This window comes from Electrona antarctica, assembly GCF_951216825.1.
Source record: "Electrona antarctica genome assembly, chromosome: 3".
NCBI lineage: Eukaryota > Metazoa > Chordata > Actinopteri > Myctophiformes > Myctophidae > Electrona > Electrona antarctica.
Window position 1 is genome coordinate 8,472,101 of NC_136808.1, and position 25,091 is coordinate 8,497,191.

Below are 25,091 nucleotides of genomic sequence, written 5' to 3' on the forward strand. Positions count from 1 at the left end.
GCAACTGCCAAACCATTGGCCACTTGATGATGATGAAGCTCCGCCTCCTCTTCCTCCTCTGGCGTGCTCTCCTCCTCATCTTCCTCTTCCTCGTTGTCACTCCTCTCGTCTTTGGTCATCTGCAGCAGGACAGGAAGGGAGAGGAAAGGGTTAGGGTTTTTATGTGGGGACTGCGGATGAGAATTAGCATTTTTGCTGTTGTTTCAAAAGCATCATCTTAAATGTACAGTCCAACACCTGCACACATGTTCGGATGTGTACTAGCCTTCACATAGGCCCATATATTTATTGTTTTTTGGTTCCCGTCCATAATGTACTTTGTGTATTTGTGTGCAAAATGTCTTGTACCTGGTTATTGTTAGTGTACCATTTTGGAGAATTGTTTTATACAGTATATTATTGTATGATTTAGTATTGGCTGTTACGTACAATGTTACGTACAATGTCCAATGTTGCGTTGAAAGTGTAATTATGTTTCTGCCGCTTGGCCAGTTCAGTTCCCACTTGAAATGAAATGGAAATTAGCATTTTTGCTAAATCCGGTGTATTTATATTGCATTTGTGACTATTTTTGATACAGAGACATTCATTCACTATTCAGGAGAGGAGACATTTTTTGATTTTCTTTTTTTTCATCCAAAATGAGTTAATAGCACAGGCAGACTCTTCACATAGACTAGAGCATGTCTGAAATAAATGTCAGAGCTGATATCGACATGTAAAAATATGAAATAAATGCTTAAACTTGTACCTACGTATAATGTCCACAGAAGTGAACCTTTCAATTAAGCCTGTTTTCTCAACTCGCTGTTTCTCTGGAAGACATTACTCTATAAGCCATATCTCCAAAACTGGTGGGTCAAACTGAACAACCAATATGTCAATTTGAAGCTATGATTCCCTGCTTTCATATGACGTGAAAAAAACGAAACTTCAATGACTTTTCCTCGGTCAGAAGCTGTCACAGTCAATCACACATACCAGCGACTGACTGTCAATTACATATACCAGCGACTGACTGTCAATCACATACCAGCGACTGACTGTCAATCACATACCAGCGACTGACTGTCAATCACATACCAGCGACTGACTGTCAATCACACATACCAGTGACTGACTGTCAATCAGCAGTGACTGACTGTCAATCACATACCAGCGACTGACTGTCAATCACACATACCAGCGACTGACTGTCAATCACACATACCAGCGACTGACTGTCAATCACACATACCAGCGACTGACTGTCAATCAGCAGTGACTGACTGTCAATCACATACCAGCAACTGACTGTCAATCACACACCAGCGACTGACCAACGGTTGCAACTTGGACCCACAACAATGTTAACTCCCCTAACTCAGTGGTTTTCAACCAGTTGTCCGGGGAACACCAGTGGTCCTTGAGGAGGTTCCAGGTGGTCCCCATGGATGGAGAACACCAGTGGTCCTTGAGGAGGTTCCAGGTGGTCCCCATGGATGGAGAACACCAGTGGTCCTTGAGGAGGTTCCAGGTAGTCCCCATGGATGGAGAACACCAGTGGTCCTTGAGGAGGTTCCAGGTGGTCCCCATGGATGGAGAACACCAGTGGTCCTTGAGGAGGTTCCAGGTGGTCCCCATGGATGGGGAACACCAGTGGTCCTTGAGGAGTTTCCAGGTAGTCCCCATGGATGGGGAACACCAGTGGTCCTTGAGGAGTTTCCAGGTAACCAAATAGACCCTTAGACCTTTAACTCTTGAGACAAGTTGAGAGTGTAAAATGAAACAAATGGTTTCATGTCTTCTTTTTTCGTCTGTTTTAGGCTAAATTACATCAAATGGTGGTCCGTGGCACAAATGCCGAATAAATAATGGGCCTCGATATGAAAAAGGTTGAAAACCACATGCTCTAAGAGTAAATCTAACCTCTATTAACTCTAGCCTACAATAATGCTTACTCCTCTAGAGTAAATCTAACTTCTCGCACACACATTGTTCCTCCAACAAACATCATTTTGAGAAGCACTAAGTCCAAAATAATGAGGTCCCCATGGCAACAAGCTGTTGTCTCTGTGTGTGTGTGTGTGTGTGTGTGTGTGCGTGCGTGCGTGCGTGCGTGCGTGCGTGCGTGCGTGCGTGCGTGCGTGCGTGCGTGCGTGCGTGCGTGCGTGCGTGCGTTGCTTGCGTGCGTGCGTGCGTGAGTGCGTGCGTGCGTGCGTGCGTGCGTGCGTGCGTGCGTGCGTGCGTGTGCGCGTGCGTGCGTGCGTGTGCGTGCGCGTGTGAGCACCATGCCTGCCTGCCTGTGCACTGCTGTAATTGTGTCTGGCAGTTGAGGCTGGCCAGGCAAGCTGTTAGTCACTGAGCAGAGCGCAGTTGTGTTCCCGAGCAGCCAGACAGCTATACAGGCTGCCCAGCCTGCACACAGACGGACTCCACTACAGCAGACAGCTATACAGGCTGCCCAGCCTGCACACAGACGGACTCCACTACAGCAGACAGCTATACAGGCTGCCCAGCCTGCACACAGACGGACACCACTACAGCAGACAGCTATAGAGCGTCGCAGTCCCGCCCTGGGGACGGTTACGCCGCGGACAAAGCCAACTCGAGTCGTGACAACTCATGACAACAAACACAATATTTTGGACCAAACAAATAATTACAAAGAAGAAAAACAACAAACAAAGTGTTGTAACCTGCCGTTTTTTATTCTTTCTAATTATTTGTTTGGCCCAAAAAATTGTGTTTGTTGTGTCATGATTTGTCACGACAAGAGTTGGCGTTGTCCGCGGCGTAAACGTCTTTAAATAAATACTTTCTGAAAAGTCTATGAGGAAAATCATAATTTCCTGGGCCCTGCCCAGCCTGCACACAGACGGACTCCACTACAGCAGTGGGTCCCAAAGTGGGGTCCGGGGACCCCCAGGGGGTCCTTGAGCTAAATTATAGTTAGGAAACAATGAATGGACCCTTATGGGTGGTTACTCAGAGAGCAAATGGAACCAAATGGACCAATTTATACACCCATCATTTCATTCGTTTACAAAATTAGAAATATTTTGAAAATAGGCGATCTACAAGCGACGTGTTGTGAGCTTGTAGAGCGGCTATTTTCAAATAGCCAAAGTATATTAAGGGCCCTATCTGGCCTTATTATCCCTAAATGCTATCTATCCCTATCCTATAATCAATAGGAATTGAGATCATGATTCTGATTCCGATTCTCATTTCTTCCATGAAAATATGTATTGTCTTTAGTCTGTAGTTGCTGAACATTAGCACATTAATTATATATAAATATGTATTGTCTTTAGTCTGTAGTTGCTGAACATTACTACGTTAATTATATATAAATATGTATTGTCTTTAGTCCGTAGTTGCTGAACATTACTACATTAATGATATATAAATATGTATTGTCTTTAGTCTGTAGTTGCTGAACATTACTACGTTAATTATATATAAATATGTATTGTCTTTAGTCTGTAGTTGCTGAACATTACTACATTAATTATATATAAATATGTATTGTCTATTTGTCTTTAGTTGCTGAACATTACTATGTTAATTATATATAAATATGTATTGTCTTTAGTCTGTAGTTGCTGAACATTAGCACATTAATTATATATAAATATGTAATGTCTTTAGTCTGTAGTTGCTGAACATTAGCACATTAATTATATATAAATATAGATTGTCTTTAGTCTGTAGTTGCTGAACATTACTACATTAATTATATATAAATATGGATTGTCTTTAGTCTGTAGTTGCTGAACATTACTACGTTAATTATATATAAATATGTATTGTCTTTAGTCTGTAGTTGCTCAACATTACTACGTTAATTATATATAAATATGTATTGTCTTTAGTCTGTAGTTACTACGTTCACAATGTGTCACCTGGAGCCATAACTACTGTGACTTTAAACAGACAACATCAAAGTGCTTAAAGACTTAAACCTCTCTTAAAGTCTCTCTTGTCGCAAAAACATAAGAGTAACTAAAATGAACTGGACAGCCAACTAGTGCTGCACCGTTCTTCACAAAATTAGATTGTGTAGGTGTCTGAATGTAGATCATGCACTATAGTCTCTGGCAAGTCAAACATGGGAGGTCTATTGACCAGACATGGATGGATACAGGTCAGGTGGGCATGTCGGTTGGGTGGCGCAGTGGATACAGGTCAGGTGGGCATGGCGGTTGGGTGGCGCAGTGGATACACGTCAGGAGGGCATGGCGGTTGGGTGGCACAGTGGATACACGTCAGGTGGGCATGGCGGTTGGGTGGCACAGTGGATACACATCAGGAGGGCATGGTGGTTGGGTGGCGTAGTGCATACACGTCAGGTGGGCATGGCGGTTGGGTGGCACAGTGGATACACGTCAGGTGGGCATGGCGGTTGGGTGGCGTAGTGCATACACGTCAGGTGGGCATGGCGGTTGGGTGGCACAGTGGATACACATCAGGTGGGCATGGCGGTTGGGTGGCACAGTGGATACACGTCAGGTGGGCATGGCGGTTGGGTGGCACAGTGGATACACGTCAGGTGGGCATGGCGGTTGGGTGGCACAGTGGATACACGTCAGGTGGGCATGGCGGTTGGGTGGCACAGTGGATACACGTCAGGTGGGCATGGCGGTTGGGTGGCGCAGTGCATACACGTCAGGTGGGCATGGCGGTTGGGTGGCGCAGTGGTAAAGTCCCTGCCCACCAACACGGAGGTTGTGGGTTTGAATCCTACCACATACCACGTCATAAAGTAGACTTACGGTGCCAAAGAGGAACTTGCGGACCATGCAGAGGATGAGGTAAGCCCAGAAGATGTGCAGGAACAGCAGAACCACCAGCATCACGTTGAAGAAGTAGTACCCGAAGAACGGGGGGTAGTGTTCGATGGGGTACACCCAGGTGCAGTGGATCAGCCTGAAACAATAGAACAATGGATGGGTACAGTGGACCGACCGGCTGTTAGTATTGGGCAATGTTTTTTCTCCAGGCTTTCATTATGCTTTAAGTTGCATGTGACATGTTAAACTAGGTGGTTTTCATGATTCTGAATCCATTCCAAGCATTAATTTTGCACAAAAAACACTCCTTGGGCTAAAAACGGCCGTAGACATCATGAAAAATGTGATGAGGTCAGCACATTTGTGATGAGGTGAGCTCATTTTGGGCATGTGGCTATGGCTGTTTTTAGCCCAAGGAGTGTATTTTGTGCAAAACTAATGCTTGGAATGGATTCAGAATCATGCAAACCCCCTATATGTTACATGCTACTTAAAGCAAAAGGAAAGTTTGAAAATGTTGACATTTTTGCCTGCCATAGGATGTTAATGGTAGGGTCACAAGAAACCCCTATAAATAAATTGCCCAATACCGACAGCCGGTCAGCAAGTGAATTCATGAATATATGTATTATAGACAATATTTTAGGCCAATAAAAAAGACTATATACCAAATTTCCCACCCGTCCACCTCGGCTGCCGGGCTACTAGTGTGTCACGTCAACATGCTACTTAAAGCAGAATGAACATTTGTAAATCTTTGCCTGCATATAGGTTGTTAATGGTAGCTCAACTTTCAGCTGCTGTCACAACGTCTCCAGAGGGAGTTGGGTTGGAACACAGTGAGAACTGATATGTAGACACCTTTATGAACACATTCTGTGAAGAATAAATGATATGTAGACACCTTTATGAACACATTCTGTGAAGAATAAATCGGTAAGCAGTTCGTTAACGAGCCCTAACTATTATGAACATGAATCAATGTGGAAAAAGGCTGGAAGTGAATCAGTGTTGACAAAGTGAGACATCTTTCATTGTCCTTCAACTTGCATTGTTTCACCACCACAATTATACAGAAACTGCATGTGTTTATATAGAAAACAAACAAACCTTGCGCGCGCGCGCACACACACACACACACACGCACGCACACACACACACACACACACACACACACACACACACACACACACACACACACACACACACACACACACACACACACACACACACACACACACACACACACACGCACACGCACACGCGCACACACAGTTAACGTGTTGGCTTACCAGAAGGGGAAGATGACGAGTCTTGTTACCATAAACACGGCGGCGAACACAACAAACAGGGCATTGCAGGTCTTCTCCCATTTGGCATAGTTAAATATCTTTGCAGACTGAGAGAGAAGGACAGGAAGAAAAAAACAGGGAGAGAAAGAGAGAGATAGCTTCAGAGTTATGGAGGAGGGTACACCCTGCGTGAAAAGAGGAGTTAACGGGCAATTATGGGCACTAGTAAACCTCAAGTTTAGCGGGCATATAAAGTAATATACGGTAATATACAGGTGTGATGGTACAATTCGGGAGTTTACCGAAGTTTGTTGGAAAGTTTAATGGGAGTTTGATGTGATATACACAGCCATGCTTTTTGCGCAGTGAAGAATGTCGGTCATACAGTAAAGGAGTGTAAACACTTTAATGTTTTGATTGTTCTGCATGATGTTCAGATACAGTCGACACCTAAACCTGAAATTGGCTGCATGTTTTTGTTTTCCAAAATGCAATCCAAATGTAATGGAAAATGGTTGCAAAGTATGCATGATTTTAACATATGCATGGTACATCATTATCAGAACTAAATCTACACTTCAACACCAGATGTTGTGTGAGTTAAAATTGTACTTCCGGCAGTCTTCCGGGTGCTTCAAAACGCCACTGAGCAACTTCCAAACATGACCAGGTTCTACTGACCTCCAGAACATGACCAGGTTCTACTGACCTCCAGAACATGACCAGGTTCTACTGACCTCCAGAACATGACCAGGTTCTACTGACCTCCAGAACATGACCAGGTTCTACTGAACTCCAGAACATGACCAGATTCTACTGACCTCCAGAACATGACCAGGTTCTACTGACCTCCAGAATATGACCAGAGTTCTACTGACCTCCAGAACATGACCAGAGTTCTACTGACCTCCAGGAGAACATGACCAGGTTCTACTGACCTCCAGAACATGACCAGGTTCTACTGACCTCCAGAACATGACCAGGTTCTACTGACCTCCAGGAGAACATGACCAGGTTCTACTGACCTCCAGGAGAACATGACCAGGTTCTACTGACCTCCAGAACATGACCAGATTCTACTGACCTCCAGAACATGACCAGGTTCTACTGACCTCCAGAACATGACCAGGTTCTACTGACCTCCAGAATATGACCAGAGTTCTACTGACCTCCAGGAGAACATGACCAGGTTATACTGACCTCCAGAACATGACCAGGTTCTACTGACCTCCAGAACATGACCAGGTTCTACTGACCTCCAGAACATGACCAGGTTCTACTGACCTCCAGAATATGACCAGAGTTCTACTGACCTCCAGAACATGACCAGAGTTCTACTGACCTCCAGGAGAACATGACCAGGTTCTACTGACCTCCAGAACATGACCAGGTTCTACTGACCTCCAGAACATGACCAGGTTCTACTGACCTCCAGAACATGACCAGGTTCTACTGACCTCCAGGAGAACATGACCAGGTTCTACTGACCTCCAGGAGAACATGACCAGGTTCTACTGACCTCCAGAACATGACCAGATTCTACTGACCTCCAGAACATGACCAGGTTCTACTGACCTCCAGAACATGACCAGATTCTACTGACCTCCAGAACATGACCAGGTTCTACTGACCTCCAGAACATGACCAGGTTCTACTGACCTCCAGAATATGACCAGAGTTCTACTGACCTCCAGGAGAACATGACCAGGTTCTACTGACCTCCAGAACATGACCAGGTTCTACTGACCTCCAGAACATGACCAGGTTCTACTGACCTCCAGAACATGACCAGGTTCTACTGACCTCCAGGAGAACATGACCAGGTTCTACTGACCTCCAGGAGAACATGACCAGGTTCTACTGACCTCCAGAACATGGCCAGGTTCTACTGACCTCCAGAACATGACCAGGTTCGACTGACCTCCAGGAGAATATGACCAGAGTTCTACTGACCTCCAGAACATGACCAGGTTCTACTGACCTCCAGGGGAACATGACCAGGTTCTACTGACCTCCAAAACATGACCAGGTTCTACTGACCTCCAGAACATGACCAGGTTCTACTGACCTCCAAGAGAACATGACCAGGTTCTACTGACCTCCAGAACATGACCAGGTTCTACTGACCTCCAGGAGAACATGACCAGGTTCTACTGACCTCCAGGACAACATGACCAGGTTCTACTGATCTCCAGGACAACATGACCAGGTTCTACTGACCTCCAGAACATGACCAGAGTTCTACTGACCTCCAGAACATGACCAGGTTCTACTGACCTCCAGGGGAACATGACCAGGTTCTACTGACCTCCAGGAGAACATGACCAGGTTCTACTGACCTCCAGAACATGACTGGATTCTACTGACCTCCAGAACATGACCAGGTTCTACTGACCTCCAGAATATGACCAGAGTTCTACTGACCTCCAGGAGAACATGACCAGGTTCTACTGACCTCCAGAACATGACCAGGTTCTACTGACCTCCAGAACATGACCAGGTTCTACTGACCTCCAGAACATGACCAGGTTCTACTGACCTCCAGAACATGACCAGGTTCTACTGACCTCCAGGAGAACATGACCAGGTTCTACTGACCTCCAGGACAACATGACCAGGTTCTACTGACCTCCAGAACATGACCAGAGTTCTACTGACCTCCACATCATGACCAGGTTCTACTGACCTCCAGAACATGACCAGGTTCTACTGACCTCCAGGAGAACATCAGAGGCGTCATGGACCAGCATCACCAGCGTTCCGATGCGGATGTAGTTGACACACCAGGAGAAGGAGAGCAGGGTGAGGGTGGCCAGATGGTGGATGATCTGCTCTTTGAAGTCCTGACGACGGAGAGAGAGAGAGAGAGAGAGAGAGAGAGAGAGTGTAAAACTCAACCCATAGTGACCTTGTTAGCCCTATGGGTGTGTAAAACTCAACCCATAACGACCTCGTTAGCCCTATGGGTGTGTAAAACTCAACCCATAGTGACCTTGTTAGCCCTATGGGTGTGTAAAACTCAACCCATAACGACCTCGTTAGCCCTATGGGTGTGTAAAACTCAACCCATAGTGACCTTGTTAGCCCTATGGGTGTGTAAAACTCAACCCATAACGACCTCGTTAGCCCTATGGGTGTGTAAAACTCAACCCATAGTGACCTTGTTAGCCCTATGGGTGTGTAAAACTCAACCCATAACGACCACGTTATCCCTATGGGTGTGTAAAACTCAACCCATAACGACCTCGTTAGCCCTATGGGTGTGTAAAACTCAACCCATAACGACCTCGTTAGCCCTATGGGTGTGTAAAACTCAACCCATAACGACCTCGTTAGCCCTATGGGTGTGTAAAACTCAACCCATAACGACCTCGTTAGCCCTATGGGTGTGTAAAACTCAACCCATAACGACCTCGTTAGCCCTATGGGTGTGTAAAACTCAACCCATAACAACCTCGTTAGACCTATGGGTGTGTAAAACTCAACCCATAACGACCTCGTTAGCCCTATGGGTGTGTAAAACTCAACCCATAGTGACGGTGTAGCCAGGGTGTCTTGGATGGCTCTGCAGGACTTGGATGGCTAGCAGACTAAAAGTGTGTGTGTGTGTGTGTGTGTGTGTGTGTGTGTTTCTGCATGCGTGCGTGCGTGCGTGCGTGCGTGCGTGAGTGCGTGCGTGCGTGCGTGCGTGCGTGCGTGCGTGCGTGCGTGCGTGCGTGCGTGCGTGCGTGCGTGAGTGCGTGCGTGCGTGAGACCGATCAGTGCCTAATTTCTCGTGAACACTGCGAGCCAGTACGTTTTTTATACTTGAATTTTGAAATATTTAATCAGGGACGTCAATGGATCTGGGATCTGATACGTTGCCCAAATATTTGGAGTCAAACATCAGAGACCAATGACATCAAAGGCTCAGAGACCAATGATATCACAGCCTCAGAGACCGATGACATCACAGGCTGGCCACGTAAAGTAACCACAACTCCATTCCCTCATCTTATCATGTCCTCATCTGACCTCTGACCTCATCTCATCATGACCTCATCTGACCTCTGACCTCATCTCATCATGACCTCATCTCACCATGACCTCATCTGACCTCTGACGTCATCTCATCATGACCTCATCTCACCTCTGACCTCATCTCATCTGACCTCTGACCTCATCTGACCTCTGACCTCATCTCATCGTGACCTCAACATGATAAGAGTTCTTTCTTTTCATTTTTCTCCGACTTTATAATAGTTATGTCGATACCGTTTACCCTCATGTGCTGTACTGTACTGTAAGTACTATAGTACTGTAAGTAGTAGTAGTAAGTAAGCCTTGCCGAGCCATGAGGCCCATAGGACAGGATCTATCTCCTGTTTCTGTAGCCATGAGACTCATAGGACAGGAGCTTATCTCCTGTTTCTGTAGCCATGAGGCCCATAGGACAGGATCTATCTCCTGTTTCTGTAGCCATGAGACTCATAGGACAGGATCTATCTCCTGTTTCTGTAGCCATGAGGCCCATAGGGGCAGGAGCCTATCTCCTGTTTCTGTAGCCATGAGGCCCATAGGACAGGAGCCTATCTCCTGTCTCTGTAGCCATGAGGCCCATAGGACAGGAGCCTATCTCCTGTTTCTGTAGCCATGAGGCCCATAGGACAGGAGCTTATCTCCTGTTTCTGTAGCCATGAGACTCATAGGGCAGGAGCCTATCTCCTGTTTCTGTAGCCATGAGGCCCATAGGACAGGAGCATATCTCCTGTTTCTGTAGCCATGAGGCCCATAGGACAGGATCTATCTCCTGTTTCTGTAGCCATGAGGCCCATAGGACAGGATCTATCTCCTGTTTCTGTAGCCATGAGGCCCATAGGACAGGAGCCTATCTCCTGTTTCTGTAGCCATGAGCCCCATAGGACAGGAGCCTATCTCCTGTCTCTGTAGCCATGAGGCCCATAGGACAGGATCTATCTCCTGTTTCTGTAGCCATGAGGCCCATAGGACAGGAGCCTATCTCCTGTCTCTGTAGCCATGAGGCCCATAGGACAGGATCTATCTCCTGTCTCTGTAGCCATGAGGCCCATAGGACAGGATCTATCTCCTGTTTCTGTAGCCATGAGGCCCATAGGAGAGGAGCCTATCTCCTGTTTCTGTAGCCATGAGCCCCATAGGACAGGATCTATCTCCTGTTTCTGTAGCCATGAGGCCCATAGGACAGGAGCCTATCTCCTGTTTCTGTAGCCATGAGGCAGCTTGATGTACAAGTACACCCCCTGGACATGGCGCTAGTATGTCGCAGGGACTTACCCCCATTCCAACCCATGATGCTGAGTGCCAAGCAGGGAGGCACTGGGTCCCATTCTTAGAGTCTTTGGTATGACCCGGCCGGGGATTGAACCCCGACCTCCCAGTTTCGGGGCGGACACTCTAACCACAAGGACACTGAGCTGACTGTACTGTACTGTACTGTACTGTACTGTACTGTACTGTACTGTACTGTACTGTACTGTACTGTACTGTACTGTACTGTACTGTACTGTACTGTACTGTACTTGTACTCACCTTCCTCTTGACGTCAAAGGTAACACTGAAGAGCAGAGATCCATAGAAGCTCATCTCCAAGATGTAATACCAGTACTGAGAGTCTAGCATGGACTATATGGACGCAGGCACACACACACACACACACACACACACACACACACACACACACACACACACACACACACACACACACACACACACACACACACACACACACACACACACACACACACACACACACACACACACACACACACACAGAGAGAGAGGGAGAGGGAGAGAACTTTGATTCGTTTTGATCGTTCTATACTTCACACTTTGCACAGTGATGGAAGAAGTACTCAAATGTTTTAGTTAAGTAAAAGTATCAAGAGTTCCATATTCAAAACATTTTCTGTAACTACAGGAGGCTAGGTTAGTGTACCAGTGAGCTAGCTGTAGTGTGTGTGTGTGTGTGTGTGTGTGTGTGTGTGTGTGTGTGTGTGTGTGTGTGTGTGTGTGTGTGCGTGCGTGCATGCATGCGTGCGTGCGTGCGTGTGTGCGTGCGTGCGTGTGTGTGCGCGCGGTTGGATAACGCCGGTCTACAGGATCATACACAATCAGTGCACAACAGTGTGCCAACGGAGCAGAGTGAGTGACATCATCATGTGATCCTTTGATTAAGGTCCCTGGCACACGCACTAAGGACCACAGGGATCTGGTCCAGACGCTCGTTAAAAAAAACCCAAGGATAACGCAGGCACCTAAATATAATCCTCTCCCGCTTCTAAATAAGGACCTCGCAGCACGATGGGGTTGTTTAGTTTGGATGCGAGGTGCGAGTTATTATCAGGAGGTTTTTATGAGGCAGAGAGAGCGAGCGGGGAATGTGGAAATTAGCATGTTTAGAATGTTCTGGACGCCAGGCCTTTAGCACTGTTGTTGTTGCTGCATGTGTTATGTGTGCGTTCGCGCACACACATGTTGTTGCGTGTGTCCGTGTGCTACAGGTGGTCAGAATGATGAGGTGTGAAGGTGATTACATTGGTAAATACTTTAAATCAAAGCCAGCGGTGTAACGTAACATTTTGGGATATTCTTCACATATTGGGATCTCTCAGGAAAATATTGTACTTTTTACTCCACTACAACAATTTGAAAACTTTAGTTACTAGTAGTTACTTTTTAGATTTAGATTTGTATTACACAACATGCATTACCCACTTAAGTTCTATATATATGTCGGCTATAGAGCCGATCTACAAGCACATAAGGTGGCGTCATGGGACGCATTGTGAGCTTGTAGATCTGCAATTTTAAAACGAATAATACATTCATCAATAATATCACAAACCAAAACAAAAATCATAATACAAACATCACAATAATACAGACCTGCTTTGGAAATCCGTTCCATACTTCCCTGGTGTCGTAAAACCATTCTTTCTGTGGGGAAGACAAAAGAAGGGGAAAACAAATCAATCCAGTTTCATTACACTTTGATGTTAAGGCAGCGATTCAGAGAACCAACGCCCACATTCATTCATTGTTCTTCTCTGGTGCGCCACTTCAATTTACAATTTACAATTTAGGCATTTCTCAGACACTCTTAATCCAGAGCGATTTACATTAAGCAAGAACAAAAGCATGGCAATTAAATACATCACATGCATAAAAAGTAGTTATCATGAAACATGTGTATAAGAACGTAACAGTGGGCCTGGGCCATGGCTCAGTGGTCAAGGCACCTTGGCTGGTAATCCAGTCTGGCAGTGTGCCGCGGGTTCGACTCCCGATCCCGACGGCCTTTACTGCATGTCTTTCCCCACATCTCTCTCCCCATTTCCTGTCAGCCTACTGTCTGTCCCTCCATAAAATATATAAAATAAAAGGCGAAAGCCACAAAAAAACATTTTATATATAAAAAAAGAACGTAACAGTGGAATATCTATATAATGAAACTATACATATAAACTATACATCTCTGCTGTCGGGAGGAAACCTCATACAAATATAAATTTTTCAGGAAATTAAGAAAACCATATATTTTTAAAACAAAGCAATACAGCCTCATCAAAGTTGGTGTTGTAACTTTATATATTGTCAATTACTTCCATGAGAGGGGGAGAGGTGGTGGAGTTAATTGCTTTAGCAGACATTTTCAATATCAATGTATATTAATAAAGGAAAAATAAAACTCTTAGAAAAAGACTGGTAGCTGCGTTCTGGTGGTGTTACGGATTCTGACCATCTAGTAGACGATCCAAAACCATCAGAGCAACCCGCAGGTCTCCATTCTCAAACAGCACCCACTGGGCGTCACGCATCCTGGTCAAGACAAAGTCTCCGGCGCATACGTTGGTCAGACATACTAACAGTCCGGCAAAATTCGTGGCCGGTTAAGACTCACCCATGGCTCCCGACATGCGTGGCTGGCCGGTTAAGACACATACGTGGCCGGTTAAGACACATACGTGGCCGGTTAAGACACATACGTGGCCGGTTAAGACACATTTACGGCAACTGAACACTGAGGGCCTCACACGGTCTAAACATGATGATCTCATCCAGAACATTGCCAAGACAAATCCAGAGAGCTGGTCTTTCTTTTCCCTTGAGGGTCCACACTCTCTCACACCATAGCCAGGTGACGACATCTGACCAGACCGAGACTGACAGATTGAAAATTGCAATAGGTGCAGACCACCGAACTACAACATGACGTCACGAGCCGCGGTGAAGCGCAAACCACCACCACCGCCCCAGCCCTCTCTGTTTTTACTCACCACCGCTCAACGTTATTTCAGCTCCGGTGGTCACCTCACCACCGAAAATCCAGACTATACAGTATGAATGAGCCTTAACTGGTAGACATGGCACGTGGACATGCCCAGACCTGTCCTTCTTCTGTCTCCAACAACAGAATAGCACACTACATAAGTTCCCTATAGACGCGGTCACTCCCCTACCATTGTGTGGCGTGGCACTATAGACGCGGTCAATTTAAGTACCATTGTGTGGCGTGGCACTGTAGACGCGGTCAACTCCCCTACCATTGTGTGGCATGGCACTATTGTCACGACTCACGGCAGAGCCCTGAGTAGTGTTTGGTGACGAGATCTGAGCAGAGGATCACAGCTCTGTGTGGGGTGTATGTATGGAAAACCTTCTTGTGTACCACTTATGGTGCACAATACCAGCTTAAATCAACATCATAAAAAGTAGAGAGGTCGCACACACCAAGAAATCAATGTAATATATAAGCAGGTTTATTCACTTCATCGGGACAAATAGCCTTCTTCAGTGTGAACATTTCACACTAAAGTCGGCTGTTAGCCGAAGCATTTGGGTGTATTTCTCTCTCTGGTATGGAAGGCATTTTATTTCAGCATACAGTGGCATGACAGTACATGACAGTATTGACGGTGCAACCGGTGCAATGCACCGAGGCCCAGCGCCCCCAAGGGGCCCATGAAGGGGGAAGAAGAAGAGAGAAAAAAAGAGTCAGGACGACGGTGAAAGCCTGGTTTCAGGGGCCATCGGTCGCAGGAAGTCTGTAATCTGTAATCTCTATTTTAGGGAGCCTACACAAAATATTTGCACCGGGGCCCACTGCCAGGTACTTTCGCCACTGTCAGCATAGCATGCACCTTTCAAATATCTTATCCTGTTATTTCATGCAGTGTTATGACTTATAAATAGCAGAAACTAAAATATTATTGCTGCTAATAATAAAGCATGACGCATACTCCAGGTTTTTTAGGTGATGATCTACTCATGGATGAGTGTTTGAACCACTGTTGATTTATTTTCGTCCATGCCAAACTTATTTTCATTTTTGTTCTTTTTTTTTACTAATTTGAAAAACATTTTTGAATAGTTAAAATAGCCGATCTACAAGCTCACAACCTGTCGATGTTATCGATCGGCTAGTTGAACTATTCAAAAGACGGTTTTCAAAATAGTAAAAAAAAGGCAAAGAAGTTTAGGGATAACAGATGATGGGTTTGGCACTGATGAGAATCACCACAAAAGCATCGCATAGCATCAGATACTTACACTGTTACATATTAGATGGAATCATAGTATCACATCATACATACATATTAGATGGAATCATAGTATCACATACTCCCATACTTACATACTTACATCATAGAGAGCCGCTATTCCTCCGATGAGTGCAAACAGATAGAAGGCAAACCTCCAGCTGGTGAAGACATGAATTATGATAGGATTTATTAGCAGCAATGTTGTTTTATCTGACAAGCTTGTGTTCATGTCATCGACTAAAACTATATAACGAATGATGTTCGACAACATATTTTGACTGACGAGATCTGAATAAAAGCTAAATAAAACTAAGCTATGATGACTAAATCTGAGACTAAATGTATTGACAATTTCGTCAACAAATAAAACCTAGACTCAAATGTCAGGGAGGTTTGGTTGCACGTGCATATTGCACGCTGTAAATAGCAGATCTACAAGCTTGTAGATCAGCTATTTCCAGCATGCAACCAAGCGCAAAATCAGCCATTACGACGCCATCAAGGTACGTCAAAATATTTTTTTGTTGACATAATCAACTGTAGTTGTATATACAGTATTTAGTTGACTAAAACTAGACTAAAACTAAAATATTTCAGATGACTAAAATACGAAAATTGTATGACAAAACAAAATCCAAATGGGCCGTGCCAAGCATAAACACAGGCATGCACGCACGCACGCACGCACGCACGCACGCACGCACGCACGCACGCATGCACGCACGCACGCACGCACGCACGCACGCACGCACATACATGCGCACATACATGCGCACATACATGCGCACATACATGCGCACACGCACACATGTAATGCTCACCTGGCCTCTCTGAACTTCTTCAGAACTCCGGGTCGGTCCAGGTTTCGTCTCCGTCTGAACCATCGCTCCACTCGTCTGACGGACAGACCGCTCTTCTTAGACAGCCCGTCAATGTCTGCCTGGACAGACGCACGCGCACACGCACACGCACATGCACGCGCACGCGCACACACACACACACACACACACACACACACACACACACACACACACACACACACACACACACACACACACACACACACACACACACACACACACACACACACACACACACACACACACACACACGTGATATTACACTTAGTTAGATTACACTTAGTTAGATTGAGCACTATAGATAGACAGATAAGATAAACATTTTATTGATGTCCGTGAGAGTCATATTCTGGTTTCCATTTTCACATAGAAAGCCTGCAGTTTCTATTAGCTTGGATTCCCCATCGATGATGTCACTGGTGGACGGGTTTCTGAACCCTCCTATGAGACACAGACTGGTTTCTGAACTGCCCACAGCCCTCCTATGAGACACAGACCGAGTAGGGGAAAGAATTGTGGAATTTTATCATGAACATTAGTGAGGACCGTGAAGATAGGTTGAAAAGTGAACTGAAGTGGTCCTTTAATAACTGTAGATCAAAGACAAAATTGTTTGATAATTAAATTCCCTTAAATTCTAAAAAGCATAATCTATAGTCGGACGTTGTCTAGATAGAATCGATCAAAGCATTCTTTGATTCTTCTTTGATTCTTTGAAAAGAGACGAGGTGCTGTGGTGAGACCTGGCTGTGTAATCCATCAGAGAAACGCTGAGATGTACCTCGCTGCAGAAAACACACAGCGGGGGGCCACGGAACTACACGCACGCACGCACGCACGCACGCACGCACACACGCACACACACACACACACACACACACACACACTAGATGAGATTATACCTTGCTGTCTTGCTGATATATGGATAAAATGTAGTCATGCAAAGGCGTTTACGACTGTACGCGTGCACGCATACACACACACACACACACACACACACACACACACACACACACACACACACACACACACACACACACACACACACACACACACACACACACACACACACACACACACACACACACACACACGTGATATTACACTTAGCTAGATTGAGCACTATAGATAGACAGATAAGATACACATTTTATTGATGTCTGAGAGTCATATACTCATATTCTGTCTCATCAGTCTGTCTCTCATAAGAGGGCGATGACATCATCGATGGGGAATCCAAGCTAATAGAAACTGTACAGTACAGTACAGTACAGTACAGTACAGTACAGTACAGTACAGTACAGTACAGTACAGTACAGTACAGTACAGCATCACTCCCTGATTTTTATCATCGTGAGAATGATGGCTTCCATTTCCGCATTGCAACTTTTCAGGAATAGAAAGCCTGCAGTTTCTATTAGCTTGGATTCCCCATCGATGATGTCACTGGTGGACAGGTTTCTGAACTGCCCACTGCCCTCCTATGAGACACAGACTGGTTTCTGAACTGTCCACAGCCCTCCTATGAGACACAGACTGGTTTCTGAACTGTCCACAGCCCTCCTATGAGACACAGACTGGTTTCTGAACTGTCCACAGCCCTCCTATGAGACACAGACTGGTTTCTGAACTGTCCACAGCCCTCCTATGAGACACAGACTGGTTTCTGAAGTGCCCACAGCCCTCCTATGAGACACTGGGCAGTATTATGCGTGTCTTAAGTACCAGGTCTTATAGGCCTATCTCACAGCATTTCCCCGCCCCCTTTGCACGCCCCCTTTTGGAGCTAATGGTGTTATCTTTTCTGCGGTCCATAGACTTCCATGTTAAAAGAGGTATTTTCACAAGCCACAACTACCGTTTTGTAAAGGTAAGGTTTATACCATTGTGTTTTCTTCATATTATTATCGGTCTTTGACATTTTAACATTAGGAAATGTACTTAGATTCTCCAGAGAAAAAAAGTGTAAATGCCTAATGTTAAATGACACCACTAGCTACCGGAAGGGGGCGTGGAAAGGGGGCTGTGAGATAGGCCTATTACTTAACTTAAGACCTGGAGGCGTGATCAATGCCATTTGGCTATTCTGAGTGGCCAAACAGCATTGACCACGCCTCCAGGTCGTAAGTTAAGTCATAAGACCTGGTACTTAAGACACGCATAATACTGCCCACAGCCCTCCTATGACACAGACTCGTTTCTGAACTGCCCACAGCCCTCCTATGAGAGACAGACTGAGTAGGGGAAAAAATGGTGGTATTTTATCATGAACATTAGTGAGGACCATGAAGATAGGTTGAAAAGTGAACTGAAGTGGTCCTTTAATTTTTTTTAGTCGCTCTGTCTGGACAAAAGTGTTTGATAATTAAATTCCCTTAAATTCTAAAAAGCATAATCTAGCCGGACGTTGTATAGATAGAATCGATCAAAGCATTATTTTTTTGCGGAGAAAAGAGACGAGGCGCTGTGGTGAGACCTGGCTGTGTAATCCATCAGAGAAACTCTGAGATGTACCCCCCTGCAGAAAACACACAGCGGGCGACCACGGAATACACGCACACACGCACGCACGCACGCACGCACGCACGCACGCACGCACGCACGCAAGCACGCACGCACGCACGCACACACGCACGCACGCATGCTGTCAAACACCTCGTGAAGAGAGATTAGTCATGTGTGTAAAAAACAGCAGTTCTTCCCTAATGACCTCATGAGGGATCATACGTAGCCTAGCGCTATTATCCCTTTAACACCTGGCTGGAACGCATCTGTGTCACCTTCAGTGTAGTTTTAAGAAACACATTTTAATTGTAGTTTCAGTCATAGTCTCTCTAGTCGCTATAGGATGAGATCAACTGGCCATGGGTTTCTGGACTACGGGGAGATATGGCGTTTTCTTTCAAATACACATATTTGACGTGTATTTAATGTTGGCAGGTTGCGGAAAATAAAATGATCTGTTGCTGCAGGGCTGGCTGCGCCGAGTCAAATTATTAATTCATGCGGGACCCACGGGTCATAAAAAACCCTGACCTGCACAACACTATACTGGCCAGGGTTTCTGGGCTATGGGATGAGATTACCTGGCCAGGTGTTTCTGGACTATAGGATGAGATTACCTGGTTTCTGGGCTATGGGATGAGATTACCTGTCCAGGGTTTCTGGAACGACAGGCGTAGTGCAGCTCCAGGATGGGGTTGTCGTCCACTGTCAGAAGGACCTTCTCCTTGATGCCTGCGCTGGCGGCGAGGGGCGTCGCCACAAACCTGCACGGGGACAGACAATTAAGTGTAATCCCACTACTAGAATCAGGGTATACCTACCCTAGGGGACACGGGGGGAACATGTGAGGGTACCTACCCTAGGGGACACGGGGGGAACATGTGAGGGTACCTACCCTAGGGGACACGGGGGGAACATGTGAGGGTACCTACCCTAGGGGACACGGGGGGAACATGTGAGGGTACCTACCCTAGGGGACACGGGGAGAACATGTGAGGGTACCTACCCTAGGGGACACGGGGAGAACATGTGAGGGTACCTACCCTAGGGGACACGGGGAGAACATGTGAGGGTAGTCAGGGTACCTACCCTAGGGGAGGGGACACGGGGAGAACATGTGAGGGTACCTACCCTAGGGGACACGGGGAGAACATGTGAGGGTACCTACCCTAAGGGAGGGGACACGGGGAGAACATGTGAGGGTACCTACCCTAGGGGAGGGGACACGGGGAGAACATGTGAGGGTACCTACCCTAGGGGACACGGGGGGAACATGTGAGGGTACCTACCCTAGGGGACACGGGGAGAACATGTGAGGGTAGTCAGGGTACCTACCCTAGGGGAGGGGACACGGGGAGAACATGTGAGGGTACCTACCCTAGGGGACACGGGGAGAACATGTGAGGGTACCTACCCTAAGGGAGGGGACACGGGGAGAACATGTGAGGGTACCTACCCTAGGGGACATGGGGAGAACATGTGAGGGTACCTACCCTAGGGGACACGGGGAGAACATGTGAGGGTACCTACCCTAGGAGACACAGGGAGAACATGTGAGGGTACCATACACTAGGAGACACGGGGAGAACATATGAGGGTACCTACCCTAGGGGAGGGGACACGGGGAGAACATGTGAGGGTACCTACCCTAGGGGACACGGGGAGAACATGTGATGGTACCTACCCTAGGGGACACGGGGAGAACATGTGAGGGTACCTACCCTAAGAGACACAGGGAGAACATGTGAGGGTACCTACCCTAGGAGACACGGAGAGTACATGTGAGGGTACCTACCCTAGGGGACACGGGGAGAACATGTGAGGGTACCTACCCTAGGGGACACGGGGAGAACATGTGAGGGTACCTACCCTAGGGGACACGGGGAGAACATGTGAGGGTACCTATACCCTAGGGGACACGGGGAGAACATGTGAGGGTACCTACCCTAGGAGACACGGGGAGAACATGTGAGGGTACCATACCCTAGGTCTAGGAGACACGGGGAGAAAATATGAGGGTACCATACCCTAGGAGACACGGGGAGAACATGTGAGGGTACCTACCCTAGGGGACACGGGGAGAACATGTGAGGGTACCTACCCTAGGGAACACGGAGAGAACATGTGAGGGTACCTACCTAGGGGACACGGGGAGAACATGTGAGGGTACCTACCCTAGGGGACACGGGGAGAACATGTGAGGGTACCTACCCTAGGGGACACGGGGAGAACATGTGAGGGTACCTACCCTAGGAGACACGGGGAGAACATATGAGGGTACCATACCCTAGGAGACACGGGGAGAACATGTGAGGGTACCTACCCTAGGGGACACGGGGAGAACACGTGAGGGTACCTACCCTAGGGAACACGGGGAGAACATGTGAGGGTACCTACCCTAGGGGACACGGGGAGAACATGTGAGGGTACCTATACCCTAGGGGACACGGGGAGAACATGTGAGGGTACCTACCCTAGGGGACACGGGGAGAACATGTGAGGGTACCTACCCTAGGGGACACGGGGAGAACATGTGATGGTACCTAACCTAGGGGACACAGGGAGAACATGTGAGGGTATACCTACCCTAGGGGACACAGGGAGAACATGTGAGGGTACCTATAGGGGACACAGGGAGAACATGTGAGGGTACCTACCCTAGGGGACACGGGGAGAACATGCTATACCTTTCGAACATGAACCTGACCGTGAGGAAGGCCAGGGCGCAGGGCAACGTGACGTAGAGGTGCGAGGCCTTGGCGTACACACGCCCGTCTCTGTCCTCCAGATCGGCCCACGTCAGGTTGACGGGCAGCCACACGCGGTCCCACCAGAACCAGTCGTACAGAGAGGACCACATCCCTAATGTCACCACACACACACACACACACACACACACACACACACACACACACACACACACACGCACGTGCACACACACAAACACACACACGCGTAATATTTAATTTGTGAAACAGTGTGAAAGTGTGAAAGTGTCCGACACACTTAACACAATATTCATGACGTTTTGGTAGCCATAGAATCACATTACAAGTAAGGTGGGTGAAATACTTTGTTGTGCAGGCACTCATTGCGGTTACAGGGGATGGTGACAACAATTAGAGCTACACAGCTGCAGCCATATTTCGGCGCTGCCCTCAGCTTTCTTGCATCAGAAAAAAAGAAAAGAAGAAAAAGGATAGGGGGGAGGCAGAGTTGGGGTGGGGGTGTTGACAGAGAGGGAGGGGGGGAGGGGGCGTACATCACATCACATTACAATTTCCATTGTATCGTGCAGGCACAGAATGTTCTTGGGTGGGGGGAGGGCGGGCTTGTAGGTCTGGGCAACAATTTAAAAAAACCACTACCCTCACGCCACCCTTCAGGTTGGAGGGGCTGCGTGCGCGCATAGGCCTACATACAGCTATAACCAGTTGAAGACACTGCAGATTGATTGCGGTTTTGAAATATTTGAGCTCATTAGGGCGTTCTGGTCAGTGGGGTGACGTAACATTGGGCAGGGGGATTTGTGTAGCAGCACAAGATAGAGTATAAGATGAGATCAAGGTTCAACTGCCAAGGTTTCTTTATTGTTATCTTTGTGTGTACAAAAGTAAACAATTAGCCTTTACAGATACTGTCACAAACTGTACAGTCAATCTGTCATGAACTATAATCTGTCTACTGTGTACTTTTATTATGTAGTGATGCCCTAGTGTTTCCTGTTCTGCCTAGTGGTGTTGTCTCACCCATAGACATATATACGTAGACGCCCTTTCCGGCTCTGAGGCGTGTGTCACCATTGAAGGCACAATTTTCCCGACATTCCTTGCAAAGCATTAGCGGAAGCTTGTCAAGCTTCCGCGTGCGTAACATAAGTCCCAGAAAAGACATGCTGTGATTGGTCAGTAGTCACTTGAGTGACAGCGAGAGACATGGAGGAGTCGCATGAGTGACGTCACTTGGGCAGCGATGCAGTCGCCTTCAGCAAATGCCTTCAGCACTCCTAAATAAGAAAGCTGCGGAGAACTGTTGCTTTGTGTTCATGTTTTCTGTTAGTAATCTAATCCCCCCTGGCTCTGATGTTGTATTGTTAATAACTTTGTTGTTTGTGTTTGTTTGTTTGTCTTGTTTTGTATTGTAATGTACAGTATATTGTCATGACTGTTATAAAGATTTGTTAAAGCCTTCAGCACTGCACTTCCGCCTTCATTGGGATACACGTCGCTCCAATGAACTGCAACGGCCAGTGAGGCATCTATTTTTTATAATATCTATGGTCTCACCTCCCTGTGATTACTAGTTTTCTCCACCTGTGTCTCCCAGCCAATCCCAGTGTTGATTGTTTGTTCTGTTCACCTGTGTATTGTGATCCCTGTGTCTACTTAAACCCTCAGTTCCTTGTGTTCCCTGCTTGAGTATATGTTGTTATGGTGTTCTGTAAGTAGTGTTTCCTGTCCTGCGTGTATTCTATGTCATCCTGAGTTTTGGGTGAATAAATCCCTCTGCAATTGACCACCTGCCTTTGACCAGTCTGTTCTGCATTTTGGGTCCTACTTCTGAGTCGCACCGTGACACTAAATGTCAGGGAGGGACTAGTGGAGAAGAGATCCAGTAGAACTAAATGTTAGGGAGGGACCCGTGGAGGAGAGGCATACTTAGATTAGACATAGCATTGGTCCGACTGGATTAAGGTTGGTGAGGGGTGCGTTAAGACGACCGGATTAAGGTTGGTGAGGGGTGCGTTAAAACGACCGGATTAAGGTTGGTGAGGGGTGCGTTAAAACGACCGGATTAAGTTTGGTGAGGGGTGCGTTAAAACGACCGGATTAAGGTTGGTTAGGGGTGCGTTAAGGGTTGGGAGAGGTTTAAGTTTAGGTTTATGTATGCTGCCCCGTGGGAGGTTAGGGTTAGGGTGAGGGTTTGAGATATCGGACCAATGGTATGTCTAACCAAAAGCATGCACCCTAGGGGAGGAGAGATCCAGTAGAACTAAATGTTAGGGAGGGACTAGTGGAGAAGAGATCCAGTAGAACTAAATGTTAGGGAGGGACTAGTGGAGAAGAGATCTAGTAGAACTAAATGTTAGGGAGGGACTAGTGGAGAAGAGATCCAGTAGAACTAAATGTTAGGGAGGGACTAGTGGAGAAGAGATTCAGTAGAACTAAATGTTAGGAAGGGACTAGTGGAGAAGAGATTCAGTAGAACTAAATGTTAGGGAGGGACTAGTGGAGAAGAGATCCAGTAGAACTAAATGTTAGGAAGGGACTAGTGGAGAAGAGATTCAGTAGAACTAAATGTTAGGGAGGGACTAGTGGAGAAGAGATTCAGTAGAACTAAATGTTAGGAAGGGACTAGTGGAGAAGAGATTCAGTAGAACTAAATGTTAGGGAGGGACTAGTGGAGAAGAGATCCAGTAGAACTAAATGTTAGGAAGGGACTAGTGGAGAAGAGATTCAGTAGAACTAAATGTTAGGGAGGGACTAGTGGAGAAGAGATTCAGTAGAACTAAATGTTAGGGAGGGACTAGTGGAGAAGAGATCCAGTAGAACTAAATGTTTGGAAGGGACTAGTGGAGAAGAGATTCAGTAGAACTAAATGTTTAAAAGTAATTTTATGTTTGGTTGTGCTCGGGTGTTGTGCTCTATCTCTTGTTAGCGACACGTTGTGAACTTGTAGATCTGCTATTTTCAGCATGCCATCAAATGTCAAACTAGAAAAAGTGGCCCTCGGGGCACAGGTCTCCACCAGGGCAGGTCAGGTTGTGGCATCTACAGTATGTGGCGCTATAATAGGCCAAAGTGAAAAGTTGTTCTTATGCCTTTGATGGCAATTGGATGATTTGAGGCATTTTGTTCCAAAAATCCACCTGTTGGTGGCTCTATAACAGGCCAAAGTGAAAAGGGTGAGATATATTCCTCAGCCTAGTAGGAAAGTGCGTGATAGATTTCATGTAAATTGCACGCTGCGTTCATGATTTGAGGCTTTTTGTTCAAAACGGGCCAATCCTGCAAACTTTGAAAGCCAATGTTAGCCAATTAGGATGGAATATGAAATATCGGACAAATCCGTCTTGAGCACATGACTATAGAGATAGTG

At 46.5% G+C, this 25,091-nt stretch overlaps 1 protein-coding gene across 1 annotated transcript in view; it reads right to left on the minus strand.

The window, feature by feature from the left end:
• The window catches only part of cers3a (ceramide synthase 3a), a gene marked incomplete at both ends in the record, with an annotated part of 27,381 nt that extends 5,529 nt beyond the window's left edge, over window positions 1-21,852 (minus strand). The window contains 10 exons of the mRNA XM_079497458.1: window positions 1-119; window positions 4,758-4,911; window positions 6,068-6,174; window positions 8,782-8,910; window positions 11,615-11,707; window positions 12,971-13,021; window positions 15,728-15,785; window positions 16,449-16,567; window positions 19,639-19,756; window positions 21,680-21,852. The exon at window positions 1-119 is cut by the window's left edge and continues 84 nt beyond it. Of these exons, the coding sequence (XP_079353584.1) occupies window positions 1-119; window positions 4,758-4,911; window positions 6,068-6,174; window positions 8,782-8,910; window positions 11,615-11,707; window positions 12,971-13,021; window positions 15,728-15,785; window positions 16,449-16,567; window positions 19,639-19,756; window positions 21,680-21,852 (1,121 nt within the window). The remainder of the gene's footprint in view (window positions 120-4,757; window positions 4,912-6,067; window positions 6,175-8,781; window positions 8,911-11,614; window positions 11,708-12,970; window positions 13,022-15,727; window positions 15,786-16,448; window positions 16,568-19,638; window positions 19,757-21,679) is intronic.
• Between the last annotated feature and the right edge of the window lie 3,239 nt (window positions 21,853-25,091).